This window comes from Eretmochelys imbricata, chromosome 2 (assembly GCF_965152235.1).
Source record: "Eretmochelys imbricata isolate rEreImb1 chromosome 2, rEreImb1.hap1, whole genome shotgun sequence".
NCBI classification, from domain to species: Eukaryota; Metazoa; Chordata; order Testudines; family Cheloniidae; genus Eretmochelys; species Eretmochelys imbricata.
In genome coordinates this window covers 109,638,910-109,652,238 of record NC_135573.1, presented here as the reverse complement: position 1 = coordinate 109,652,238, position 13,329 = coordinate 109,638,910, and the positions used below count along the sequence as shown (strand labels likewise).

Here is a 13,329-nt window from a genome sequence, read left to right as displayed (position 1 = left end):
TTTTTTTTTAAATTCTGCACTCTGAGAGGTGAGAAAAAAATTTAAAACTTATTTATTTTAGGTATTTATACTGTGCCCATCACTGTAGTATCTAAGCACTAAACATGGTACAACTAGTACTAGTGCGAATGCCACTCACAGCCTGTTTGAAATACATTATTTAATAAAGCTATGGAACTTTAGAAAAAGCATACAGAACAACCCGTTTGTTCATTTTGTTAATTTCAGAAAGAAGCAATTCTCTAAAATGTCCTCTGAGGCACATTTTTAGAAGGCCACACTTATGTATATTTGATTAAGTGGTCTCTCTCAACCAAAGACAGTTTTCACAGTGAGTTTTTAGAAACTTCCTACATGGTTTGATCCTTATGAGTGATGAACATTATTCACCATGATGCTTTTTTGTAGCTTGGCTCTCCTTAACATTTTAGCCTGTCACCTGTGCAGTGCTCAATACATATAGAAAACCAATAGTTTGAGTAACTCAAATAATGTTATTGCCAATGGAGAACTGGATCCTGGGTTGAATAAATTCTGCAAGTCATACTAAACATTCACTGACAGGGAAAATGTTTGAATGCTTTAAGGCAGGTGGTCCTACTGGTTTGGGTATGCCTGAGCTGACTATAAAAGCTAAGCAGATTTCAGCTCTGTTAGTATTTGGTCAAGTGATTATTTGTTGTTTCTTTGTAACAGTATTAGCTACTCTTAACAATTTCATATGTATACATTTCAATGAGGATTTTATTTTTAAATATTTTATTTATTGATGTTTGGTCTGGAGGCTGGTGGCAGTGCTACATAGTGTCACGTGAGAGATGTGGGACTGATTTCTGTTCCTATTATCTTGTTCTTCAGGGGTGAAATCCTGACCCCACCAAAGTCAATAGCAAAATTCTTATAGACTTCAATGAGATGAGGATTTCACTCCATGCCTTAAATAGACAAAACTACAACAGCCACTATACTTCCATGGGTTGAGAAGCTGTCACCTCTTATAATCTAAGCAAAATTGGGCCTGGGCAAAATTGGATAATGCCCCTCCCATGTACATGCATAGTGTGTAAAACATGTCTGTTTTGTGCATCACAGATTATCTGATATTTTATCTCCTATGAAACTTTTTTCAGTAGCTCTGCTTACATCCCTCCTCCCCCACTTTTTATTTAATATTTTTCCTGTTAATGTTCTTTCCTTTAGAAGAAATGTATTAGGAAATTCAGAGCTAAAATTCTAACAGCATCTTTTACTCAGCTTCCTTACACTTATGTGTAATGTTCTTTCCTTACATGGTCACACATTATGCTGTATAGACAGTATTGAAAAATGTTACATATGTGTACATTTAAGAGTGGAAGAAAGTGCAGATATTACAAATCATTAGTATACAGTTCAATTTATTTTTAGTCTTATTAGAGAAGTATTTTAAGAGCATGAAATATTTTTTCTTCATACTTTATGAGCATCTATGGTTATATAAAACATAGTTTGTAATACCTGAATAGCACATCACATTGTCTACAGTTGTGTGATCATATAGTAAAAGACCCTTCAAATAACACATACCACCCAAAGGGACAGAGTTAGGGTTATTTTCAAAACATTAAGGGAAAACACTATTTTCCTAGCAAATATTGTATGTTTGCTGATAACATATCTAGTTGAATATAAGCTACTGCACATTCTCCATAGAAAGACTAGTTTCTAATTCAGATTATATCATCAACAAAATAAGAACCAAAAAGGGAATCGCAGAAGAACATGCTTGGAAAGGAGCACGAGCCAGGTGTCAAGGAAAGCAAAAGGAGCCCGAAGCACCAAAAACAGACTCCAGAGAGATGGTAAGAAGCATGTGGCAGCAGAAATTAAGAAGAAAGAACTGCCAATAGCACATAGGGGAGCAGCAGTAGCACAGGGATTCAGAGAATGAGAAGTGACAGCACAGTAAAACTGTGACATCTTGCTGATGTAAAGAGCCTTTTATGCCTTCTCTGAATTTAGCAGAGATAAATCCAAGTATCTGAAAGCGCTGAAATTCTTAATTTAGGGGTCACAAGTAGCCCTTAGACTCCCAGCTATTGTGTGACTAATTTCAAACAAGGCACACGTTATTCAGTGGTTACACCACTGGTGCTTTACATTTAATTTTCACAGCACCAAGTTTATTGCCTACTACTGGTATGAGATCTGCTGGAACAAGATTAGAAATGTTAATTGCAAACAGTTTTGAAATGCCCACACAATATTCAAACATTTAATCTGACCTTATTTCATGCCACGACACACACGTATTCCAGCACATACATACAATATATGCCAGTTAACCTATGTTTTAGGTTTAATGCCATATTGCCTTGCTTTTTGAAGATTTAGGCCAAATCCTTAATGTTAATATTGTTGTTTGTGGTTCAAGGTCTATTTATTTTTCAATGTTATGAAAGGAGGATAAAAAGACAAAAATCAAAACTACACTCCCCACAGAATGTGAGAATTTCTGAGTCAGGCCAATCAAATGGCATGTAAACATGTTTAAAAATGTATAACATTTTACCCTAGTTAAAAAAAAATAAAAAATCTGCTGTCCATTTTGTAAATACATATTCAGTCTTCATTTAGAATTCTTGTTATTTACATGGAGTCTAATCCTGCAAGATGTTGCTGAGGTGTCATTATCTGATGTGGCACTCAACTATTCATAGATCCAGGCCTATGGTGACTGTTGGCAGCTTCTTTTAGAACTGTAAACCTGCAGATTTATAACAGTGGAGGACCTGGCCATGTTAATTACACCAGTCTACGTGTGATGGAGGAATCAATCACAGTGTTTCCTGTTAGCTGGGAGTCTTCATTGTGAGTCGGGTGGAGGGGACCAGATTGGCTGAAGTTTGGTAGAGTGGACTAACAAGCCATAACTCAAACACTGAAATCATCCTGGGAGCCCAGCTTAGCCAAAGGTTTGCTCTAGCTTGTAACATCTAGTCCAGCCAGGTTCAGGCACAGTCTATTTTAGCTCTGAAAAATTTAGCCTCGCCTGGGAGCCCACCCTCAGCACAGACCTCCTGTAGCACTGGGAGTTTTATTTTAGCTCTGGTAAGCTATATTGTTAAGAAGGTGTTAGGGGATTTGTGCAAATTAAGTTATTTCAGTCTCTATGGGACCTTAAATTATACATTTTTCTAATGGACTCCTTGAGTTTTAACTTGCCGCTCTTCCCTTCATGGTACTCAAGTCAATGATCCAGAGTTCACAAATGCTGATTGCTGACACACACTATGCTACGGAACTGTAACATGATGCAGAAGAAAAATAAATCAGCTACTGCCCATGAACAGCAGCCATTTTTCAAAAGGCCAAGTCTACTTCAGGGTAAGGGCCTATAAAATTTCATTAAAAAACCCATCCAGACAAGACAAGCCATACTAGAGCTATACCGTAGGAACGCAAGAATCTACAGAATGGGAGGAATTTTTGGCAGCACATGCTCTGAGGTCTACAGGACTGTTAAACCTCCCCCTCCCAATAGTTTTCAGGTTTTGAATTTGCATACCAACTTTCAGATTGAAGCGTATGCTAACACCCAAGTCCTACAGCTCTATCTACCATACAAGAAAAATGCTGAAGCACCTCTCATAGATGCTGCGCTAGTGGGGGTAGCATTTAAAAATTTAACCAGGCAACTAATAATAAACGATTTCCACAATCTAAAAATGGTGAAGACAGGGTTGTCTGTTAATTAAGAGCTGCAATCTTATTTTAGCCACAGCACTTCAACATCAGGCAACTTGAAGCTTTCAAAAAGGGCCCACCACTAAATGCAAGATAACTTACACCAAATGGGATCATTCCATTTACTTTGATGTACACAAAACCTGAGTACATAAGAAAGATTTCTAAAAGTACTTTTTACCTGTTTCACCATTTGTACACTGCAACCCTTAAAACTGATTTTTTTCCCCTGATGGGTTACACATGAGTGATCAAAGAATCAATTGAGTTACTGCAAATTATAGATTATCTTCACAAGAAAGCAACAGTACATTATAATAGCCAGTTTAAAATTTAAAAAACACCAAATGCACATCACCTTCCCCCCACTGCAGCTGTAGCATAATCGCCCGTGAAAGGACCTTAAACCCACCACCAGGCATTATGACAGAAACAGATACAAACTTACAATCTTCTCTTCATGTATGCTATTGTTTTCTACTGGCATGCTGCTGGCATTACTTCCTGAGGGCACAACACAGCCAGCGTTATGTACCTGAGGTGAAGGCATGCTCTGAAAATGTTAAGACACACAACACATCACATCACACAAAGAAGACACTTACAGCTGAGTACAGTATTATACCCATGCAAGTTAGAAAGAGACAAGGACATCTTACTAAAGTGAAACACATAGGCAGAACACATACCGTACCATGGTTCAAGTTAATACAGTTAAAAAGAAATTTGTGCAATCTTCTGAATGGTGTTTTAGGTTAGAAATAAGGTGTCAGTTATGGATATCCTAAAAACACCACTTTGAAAAAATACTGCCACTGTTTTATAAAATAAAAAATATTCAAGGGACACTTTTTTTAAACAACGAAAAAATGAATATCATTGTTTGAAAAAAAGAACCAATACATTCCATACAAAAATACTTACCAAAAAAGTGAAACTGGCCCAATTCCAATGAAAGAGAGCAACCCTTGAAGCACACACCAGTCATTACCAACACAGGATCACAACGTTTTCATGCTATGGATACATGCTACAAACCATTTGCTAGGTACAGCAATTTACTCTTTACTCATAAATAAAGATTGATTCAGAGTTTTGCTTTACTCAGAAAAAAAGAAAATTACCTCTTGGCAAAGCAGAGGTTGAGTTTCGAGAGGGATCTTTCTTTTATGCTCCTCTTTTACGGGCATTAAGGGTTTGAAAAACTTTGGAGGCTGAGGAGAAAATGCTTTAAAAGGGCTGGCCATTAAGGCATGTGGATTCTCCGATATACAACCTAAGGGAAGACCAAAAACATAGTAGTTCAGTTGTGTGTAGTTATTGCACCATCTTCTTAAGTGCAAAGAGAATAATGTATAATCAGGGAAGGTCAAACAGCATATTAGGAAGGTTTCTGGCTACAAAAAGGGTGAAACCATGGCATTTACCCACTGGCCCAAGTAGAGGGTGGCACAGAGGTCCATGGGGGGAGGGATTATTCCACCTTAAGGAACAGCCTGGTGCACAGGACTGCAGGATGGGACAGGCTGCTCCCTGCAGGCTGGTGCAAAAGCTCCCCAACTTCCCCTTTCCTCCTCGGTCACAAGAAGAGACCCGCTATCCTCGAAATCACAATTACCAGATCTTTGCTTCCTCCGTCTCAGCGTTCCCCTGCTTGGCTCCCTGATGTTGCTCTGCCCTGGAGCTAAGCCTGCATTCACACACTATGTGACAGAATCAAGGAAGACCCAAAGAGAATTTAAAAAGGAGCCTATAAGCACGTGTAGTTCTCTGCCCTGCTCTGTACTTTCAATGGAATCCATACCTGCACTCCCCAATCACAATATCTTGTTACAATCTGATCCAAACCAAATAAATTGTTGATGGTATAAGTATACTGACACACAAAAAACAAGCAACCAGGACATCTATGGAGTCAGGATTAGTTTTGAAGTGATATCTTCCAATAAAATCAATGCCATTGTAACTAATTTTTTTAAATGCACAAAACAATATAGAAACCCTTTTTGTTCTTTCCAGCCCTCCTTATTTTGGTTCTCATTTCTTTTCGCCTTGTTGTTTTGCTTCTTCAACACATTTGTCTCTTCTCTTTTCCTTCTTGGAGGTCTCTTCCTCTTTTTCTCTCCTTGCTTCCATACTGTCTCAGTTAGGCTCTTCACTAAGCAGGTACTTTTCCAGAGTATAGGCTCTGTGCACTGCACATGAACTTTGAACCCTGCATTTTATTTTCATCATCCTTATCTCTTGTTGCAATATTTTGCTTTTTTCTCTAAGAGCAATTTAAAAGGCATATATATATTTGAAAGACTTACCACCAGCATCTTTATTTCTGCGAGGGGAATCCCTCGGTAAAGTACCGTAACATGATACATCTTGGTAACTGGAAGAACAGTCGGATATATCGAGGTGGCTTTCTGACCAACCCTAAGGAATTTTAACAGATGCACACTAATTAAGACAAAAACAAAACTAATAGGCAAAGTCAAAGTTCAAAAGTTTTTAATTACCTCACCTATGCAATTTTAAACTTACTGGTTTAACTGTGTCACTGCATACATTTTCTGGTTACAAAGTATTAATTAGTCAACAGGCACACAGCAGTCAGAGACACGAGTTAAAATAACAAAGACTGTGTCTACAGTGCAATCAAAGATGTGACCACAGCACATGTAGACAAACTGACGTCGGCTTTGATCTAGCTAGCTTAAACAGTAGCAATGAAGCCCTGGCAGCACAGACTTGGAGTGCATACCCAGGCTCCCAAAGGGGGTTGTACAGCCTATACTGCCACCATAGCTGTACTGCTACTGTTGTTCTAGCTACCTGGAGCAAAGCTAGCTAGGGTATGTCTACACGTGCAGCAGTCACATACTGCAGTGTACACATACCAAAAGGCAGCCTATACATGTGAATTTTATCCTAAACTTGCAAGGAAAGAGTGAAGTTTAGATAAATTCCACTCAGCCTAAACACCCCTACTCTTAGGCTGGGAGAGAGACAGCCCTTTGCAGCATTCTCTCATCTCTCTATTGAACACTCATATCCAACCACTGCTCACCCCCTTTCCTCTCTATGCAGGGAGCTTTAACAGCTTAGTTCCCTTTTATGTTAGGCTAAGGTCTGGAAAAAAGAAATCTGCTAGCCTGGCAGAAGCCATGGAGGTGGGTATTTCCCAATTAATAGTTCCCCACTGTTCTGTTAAGAACCCTTGTTATTCTTTCTGGAGGTATCTTATCTCTGCTCTGTCAGTTTAATTTCCTGTTTGTTTCCCCCTAACAAGCTCCTTTGATTTAAGTCCATGCAGTTATGCAAAATTAATATCCAGAAGATAAACTGAGGCATATATAATATTCACAGAAATAATACAGAAATGTCTCACATTTTCTAGGTTTCAGAGTAACAGCCGTGTAAGTCTGTATTAGCAAAAAGAAAAGGAGTACTTGTGGCACCTTAGAGACTAACCAATTTATTTGAGCATAAGCTTTCGTGAGCTACAGCTCACTGAGCTTGGTTAGTCTCTAAGGTACCACAAGTACTCCTTTTCTTTTCACATTTTCTACAAAAACATCCCAGAGATTACTTCCTACTTACTCTCTCCCACAGCATAGAAGAGAAGAGAACCCTATTTATGCAGACCATAGAAGACCCTGCTCGCAATAATTATTTCAAAATACGGTTATTCATAGCATTGTTTCATCTGCAATATGACTAGGACCTCAGTCACACTGATCTGCACAGGAAGTTGACTGGCTCTAAGGATATGTTCTAAATTCTCCTACATCTTTCCAATCCCCCTCCCTTAGTTATGTCATGTCAGTTTCTAAAATTATGCTTTACTTAAGTTACAAATAAGTATCATCCAAATGACTATAAATGGTACACCTAAATGAAAACAAGTAATATGAATCCAAGATTCAGATAACGATACATTTCTGCTATGGTGCTTTTTTAGTTTGTTTTAGAAAAACAAGAGAATTGAAGATTTGTGCAGCTTATTCTTCTGAAAATCCAAAATCATATACCTTATCATCTTCATCACAGCCAAAAAGATCTAATCGGCTAGAGGATACCTAGAAGACACCAGTGAACAGGTATGACAAAATATCTTGTGTTCATAGATTATAAGGCCAGAAGGGACCATTATGATAATTTAGTCTGACCTACTCTATGTGTCTACATCAATGATGTAGTCAGCTAGCAGAACCGCTGTTTTAATTGCGTGTGAGAATAAATAAAGTAAGTAGAAGAGCAAATCGTATTCATAGATGTCATAGGGATCTACAAGACTCCTCATAAAATTTACTAGAAAAAACATGAAATCAATTGTTTAAAAGTGAAAACTTTAAAAACTTCTGGGCAGACTGTTTTGACCAAACCAGTATAATGCTGGGATTTTGAGCAGGTACCCAAAACTGGCACCTGAGACCAAAATTCACCTGATAGAAGGCGAGACAGATTTTAGATAAAATCCTTGATGTATTTATTTTTTTGCTATTAAATAGTTATCTTGACCCAATTCCCCCTTCATACTGACAGTTTTAGAGTTTCTACTAGTGCTAGCTCAGAATACATAGACACTTGGTGTGATAATGGTTAGGAAATGTTTTATCCACTCTATAAACTAAGGAAAGACCCATGTCTCTACTACTATTTCAGACAGACTTTCTTACATTGTGGACATTTGGTGTGCTGATGCTCCTCCGTATGTGTCTTGCCTTAGTAGAAAGTGCTTCTTTCACTGTGACTGCCTGTGAAAATATGGAATATTTTGACCTTTGTTTAATTCACTGAAGCTATAATTCCTCTACCCAGCAGCATGTTTAAGACAAGATTTGTCCATTTTACTGAAGTACACTCTTGCATAAGTCCACATATCATGCTTTTGCCATCTATCTAGACTTTTTTTAACCTGATTTTCACCACAAACACCTCCTCAAAATCTCCCCAGTCTTAAAATTCCCATTGGATCTCCTCTCCTTGCTACTTGCCTGCCTTAGTCGTTCAAGACTTAGAATGTTCTCCACCTGCAACACACCACGTGTATATTTCTCTATATAAGTTTCACCATCAGATGTACCCTCATTCTCAGTTCTTGCTGCCATCAGGGCCAGAGTCTCACGATCCTCAATTTCTTCTGTAGCCTAAAATTATAAATTGTAAGATTTTTTAAAATAGATACATTTTTTGAGATCCACTGATTTAAATGCACCATGATTCAATTATTCAGAATCTCTCAGTCTTGAGGACTAGACTGATCAATGGTCCCTCCACAGAACTAAGACTGTCCAGCATCTATATTGATATAGAAGGAAGAATATAACAACAGCCCCATGGTGGGGAAAGCTCTCCATATTTATCAGACACTACATCTCCCCCCAAATGTGACTGTTTAACCAGAAAAACAAAAAGGCTGTATGTAATGGGTTAACTATTTTATGACTATTAACTCTTCCTTCCTGATTCTTAAATAGTCTGTATAATCTTCATAGACTGTACATTGTAATTAGTATTATGCGAGGGTAGCAAGATGGGTGAGGTAATATCTTTGGAACAACTTCCGTTGGTGAGTGAGACAAGCTTTCAAGTGCTCTTTTTCAGGTTACACCCTTTTATTTTTATTTTCAGATGTCCTAGTTCAGTGGTTCTCAACCCAGGGTACATGTAGTCCTGCTGGTATGCAGAGGTCTTCCAGGGGCACATCAACTCATCTAGATATTTGCCTAGTTTTACAACAGGCTACATAAAAAGCACTAGCGAAGTCAGTACAAACTAAAATTTCATAAAATTACTTGTTTATACTGCTCTATATACTATATACACTGAAATATAAGCATAATATTTATATTCCAATTTATTTATTTTATAATTATATGGTAAAAATGAGAAAGTAAGCAATTTTTCAGTAATAGTGTGCTATGATACTTTTGTATTATTATGTCTTATTTTGTAAGCAAGCAGTGTTTAAGTGAGGTGAAACTTGGGGTACGCAAGTCAAATCAGACTCCAGAAAAGGGTACAATAGTCTGGAAAGGTTGAGAACCACTGTCCTAGTTGTTCTGAATGAGGAAAACCTAAATCAAAAACTGTTTTCCTTTAAAATCCTGTTTTTTGAAAATGGGTTTTAAACTAGGTACCAGTCTTATATACATAAATATTTATAATGATAGGTTTCAGAGTAGCAGCCGTGTTAGTCTGTATTTGCAAAAAGAAAAGGAGTAATTGTGGCACCTTCATCCGATGAAGTGAGCTGTAGCTCACGAAAGCTTATGCTCAAATAAATTTGTTAGTCTCTCAGGTGCCACAAGTACTCCTTTTCTATTTATAATGATGTTGTACAAAGGAAATAAATTTTAAAAATGTCTGTAATAGTTTGTTCAAACCTGATACCCACGCTCTCAGTCCAGAAAGTAAAAAAAAGTTAACTAAATCAATAAAATCCTGCATCAGGCTAGATCTTCTATACTCTACAATTATTCAAATAAAAATGTATACAGATTCATCTGGCACAGAGGAATCAAATATACAACTAACAAGTTCTTTTCGTATCAACAAAAACTGAATATTCAATTCCCACCCAAACAATATATCCTGCCCCAAAATATCGTTCTGCTCCTTTAACAGATTGTAAATAAGTGCAGTATAATTTACCTTTGGTATATTGGATACTATTTCATAGGTCACACCACAGGAATAAAATATATTTTTCAAGGATATTCTCCTTTTCAGACTCTGGGTAAAACTCTAGAAATATAAAAGAATTTTAAATTACTGTATCCACAATGGTAATTTTTAGCATATTTTATTATTTTGCATACTTTAACGGTAAAAGAAAAAAACACCCCTCTTAACATTTGTAAGTTCATTAATATTTTGATGCTTCTTCCTAGCATGAAGCAGTCACGTGTTTCTACACTTATGGGCCCAGCTTCCCTAAGCTGCAATTTGCCTTGCAATTTGTGTAGTTTTTTACATTTGTGCAAAGTATAAATTGTGAGTATAAACTGCAACCAAATGAGAATAGTAGCATTTTACACCTTCTTTGCACAGGCATAAATGACTACACAATGAATAGGGAAACTGAGAATCAGATCACAATATATTTATTGTATGGATGTCAATCTCTCTCATTCTCTGGACCATAGGCTGCAAAATAACTTGGAAAATTTGTCTTCGACCATGTCTCTAGGACGATGAAGAGAAAGTTACTCACCTTGTGCAGTAACAATGGTTAAAGCTCCCTGCTTAGAGAAGAAAGGGGGTGAGTGGGCAACAGTGGCAAGAGACTTACCTTGTGCAGTAATGATGGGTCTTCAAAATGCGTGTCCCTATGGGTGCTCCACTGTAGGTGTGTGTGCGCTCCTGCACTGTCAATCAGAGAATTTCAATAGCAGCACACACGGATCCCCACCTGCCATGAGGCTGGCCAGCATGTGCGGGCATTTCTCCTTCAGTTCCTTCTCTACCGCAGAGTCAACCAGTGGAACTCTGAAGTAGAGGGGAGGAGGGAGGGTCATGGAGCACCCATAGGGGGACACATCTCGAAGAACCATCGTTACTACACAAGGTGAGTAACTTCCTCTTCTTTGAGTAGCATCCCTATAGGTGCTCCAGGGCTGGAGAACCCACAGAAAAAAATCATAGAATATCAGGGTTGGAAGGGACCTCAGGAGGTCATCTAGTCCAACCCCCTGCTCAAAGCAGGATCAATCCCCAATTAAATCATCCCAGCCAGGGCTTTGTCAAGCCTGACCTTAAAAACTTCTAAGGAAGGAGATTCTACCACCTCCCTAGGTAACGCATTCCAGTGTTTCACCACCCTCCTAGGGAAGAAGTTTTTCCTAATATCCAACCTAAACCTCCCCCACTGCAACTTGAGACCATTACTCCTTGTCCTGTCCTCTTCTACCTGAGAGGTGGTTCCAGAGAGGATGGTTCTAGACTATTCTCAGTGGTAGTTAAAAGCAGCTATCAAATCCCCCCTCATTCTTCTCTTCTGCAGACTAAACAATCCCGGTTCCCTCAGCCTCTCCTCATAAGTCATGTGTTCCAGACCCCTAATAATTTTTGTTGCCCTTTGCTGGACTCTCTCCAATTTATCCACATCCTTCTTGTAGTGTGGGGCCCAAAACTGGACACAGTACTCCAGATGAGGCCTCACCAATGTTGAATAGAGGGGGACGATCACGTCCCTCGATCTGCTCGCTATGCCCCTACTTATACATCCCAAAATGCCATTGGCCTTCTTGGCAACAAGGGCACACTGCTGACTCATATCCAGCTTCTCATCCACTGTCACCCCTAGGTCCTTTTCCGCAGAACTGCTGTCTAGCCATTCGGTCCCTAGTCTGTAGCTGTGCATTGGGTTCTTCCGTCCTAAGTGCAGGACCCTGCACTTATCCTTATTGAACCTCATCAGATTTCTTTTGGCCCAATCCTCCAATTTGTCTAGGTCCCTCTGTATCCTATCCCTGCCCTCCAGCGTATCTACCACTCCTCCCAGTTTAGTATCATCCGCAAATTTGCTGAGAGTGCAATCCATACCATCCTCCAGATCATTTATGAAGATATTGAACAAAACCGGCCCCAGGACCGACCCCTGTGGCACTCCACTTGACACCGGCTGCCAACTAGACATGGAGCCATTGATCACTACCCGTTGAGCCCGACAATCTAGCCAACTTTCTACCCACCTTATAGTGCATTCATCCAGCCCATACTTCTTTAACTTGCTGACAAGAATACTGTGGGAGACCGTGCCAAAAGCTTTGCTAAAGTCAAGAAACAATACATCCACTGCTTTCCCTTCATCCACAGAACCAGTAATCTCATCATAGAAGGCGATTAGATTAGTCAGGCATGACCTTCCCTTGGTGAATCCATGCTGACTGTTCCTAATCACCTTCCTCTCATGTAAGTGCTTCAGGATTGATTCTTTGAGGACCTGCTCCATGATTTTTCCGGGGACTGAGGTGAGGCTGACTGGCTTGTAGTTCCCAGGATCATCCTCCTTCCCTTTTTTAAAGATTGGCACTACATTAGCCTTTTTCCAGTCAACTGGGACTTCCCCCGTTCGCCACGAGTTTTCAAAGATAATGGCCAATGGCTCTGCAATCACAGCCACCAATTCCTTTAGCACTCTCGGATGCAACTCATCTGGCCCCATGGACTTGTGCACGTCCAGCTTTTCTAAATAGTCCCTAACCACCTCTTTCTCCACAGAGGGCTGGCCATCTACTCCCGATGTTGTGATGCCCAGCGCAGCAGTCTGGGAGCTGACCTTGTTAGTGAAGACAGAGGCAAAAAAAGCATTGAGTACATTAGCTTTTTCCACATCCTCTGTCACTAGGTTGCCTCCCTCATTCAGTAAGGGGCCCACACTTTCCTTGGCTTTCTTCTTGTTGCCAACATACCTGAAGAAACCCTTCTTGTTACTCTTGACATTTCTTGCTAGCTGCAGCTCCAGGTGCGATTTGGCCCTCCTGATTTCATTCCAACATGCCCGAGCAATATTTTTATACTCTTCCCTGCTCATATGTCTAACCTTCCACTTCTTGTAAGCTTCTTTTTTATGTTTAAGATCCGCTAGGATTTCACCATTAAGCC

The 13,329-nt window shown here is 39.3% G+C and overlaps 1 protein-coding gene across 6 annotated transcripts in view; it reads right to left on the bottom strand.

Moving 5' to 3' along the window:
* KIF13A (kinesin family member 13A) overlaps positions 1 to 13,329 on the bottom strand; it is a 196,911-nt gene that overhangs the window by 6,994 nt on the left and 176,588 nt on the right. For 3 of the 6 annotated variants that reach the window (XM_077810585.1, XM_077810586.1, XM_077810591.1), the window contains 7 exons: positions 10,375 to 10,467; positions 8,711 to 8,867; positions 8,397 to 8,470; positions 7,749 to 7,796; positions 6,039 to 6,150; positions 4,851 to 5,002; positions 4,175 to 4,279 (listed from right to left, as the gene is read on the bottom strand). In XM_077810585.1, coding sequence (XP_077666711.1) covers positions 4,175 to 4,279; positions 4,851 to 5,002; positions 6,039 to 6,150; positions 7,749 to 7,796; positions 8,397 to 8,470; positions 8,711 to 8,867; positions 10,375 to 10,467 — 741 coding nt within the window. The remainder of the gene's footprint in view (positions 1 to 4,174; positions 4,280 to 4,850; positions 5,003 to 6,038; positions 6,151 to 7,748; positions 7,797 to 8,396; positions 8,471 to 8,710; positions 8,868 to 10,374; positions 10,468 to 13,329) is intronic. The other 3 variants (XM_077810588.1, XM_077810592.1, XM_077810587.1) reach the window with 2 other exon arrangements.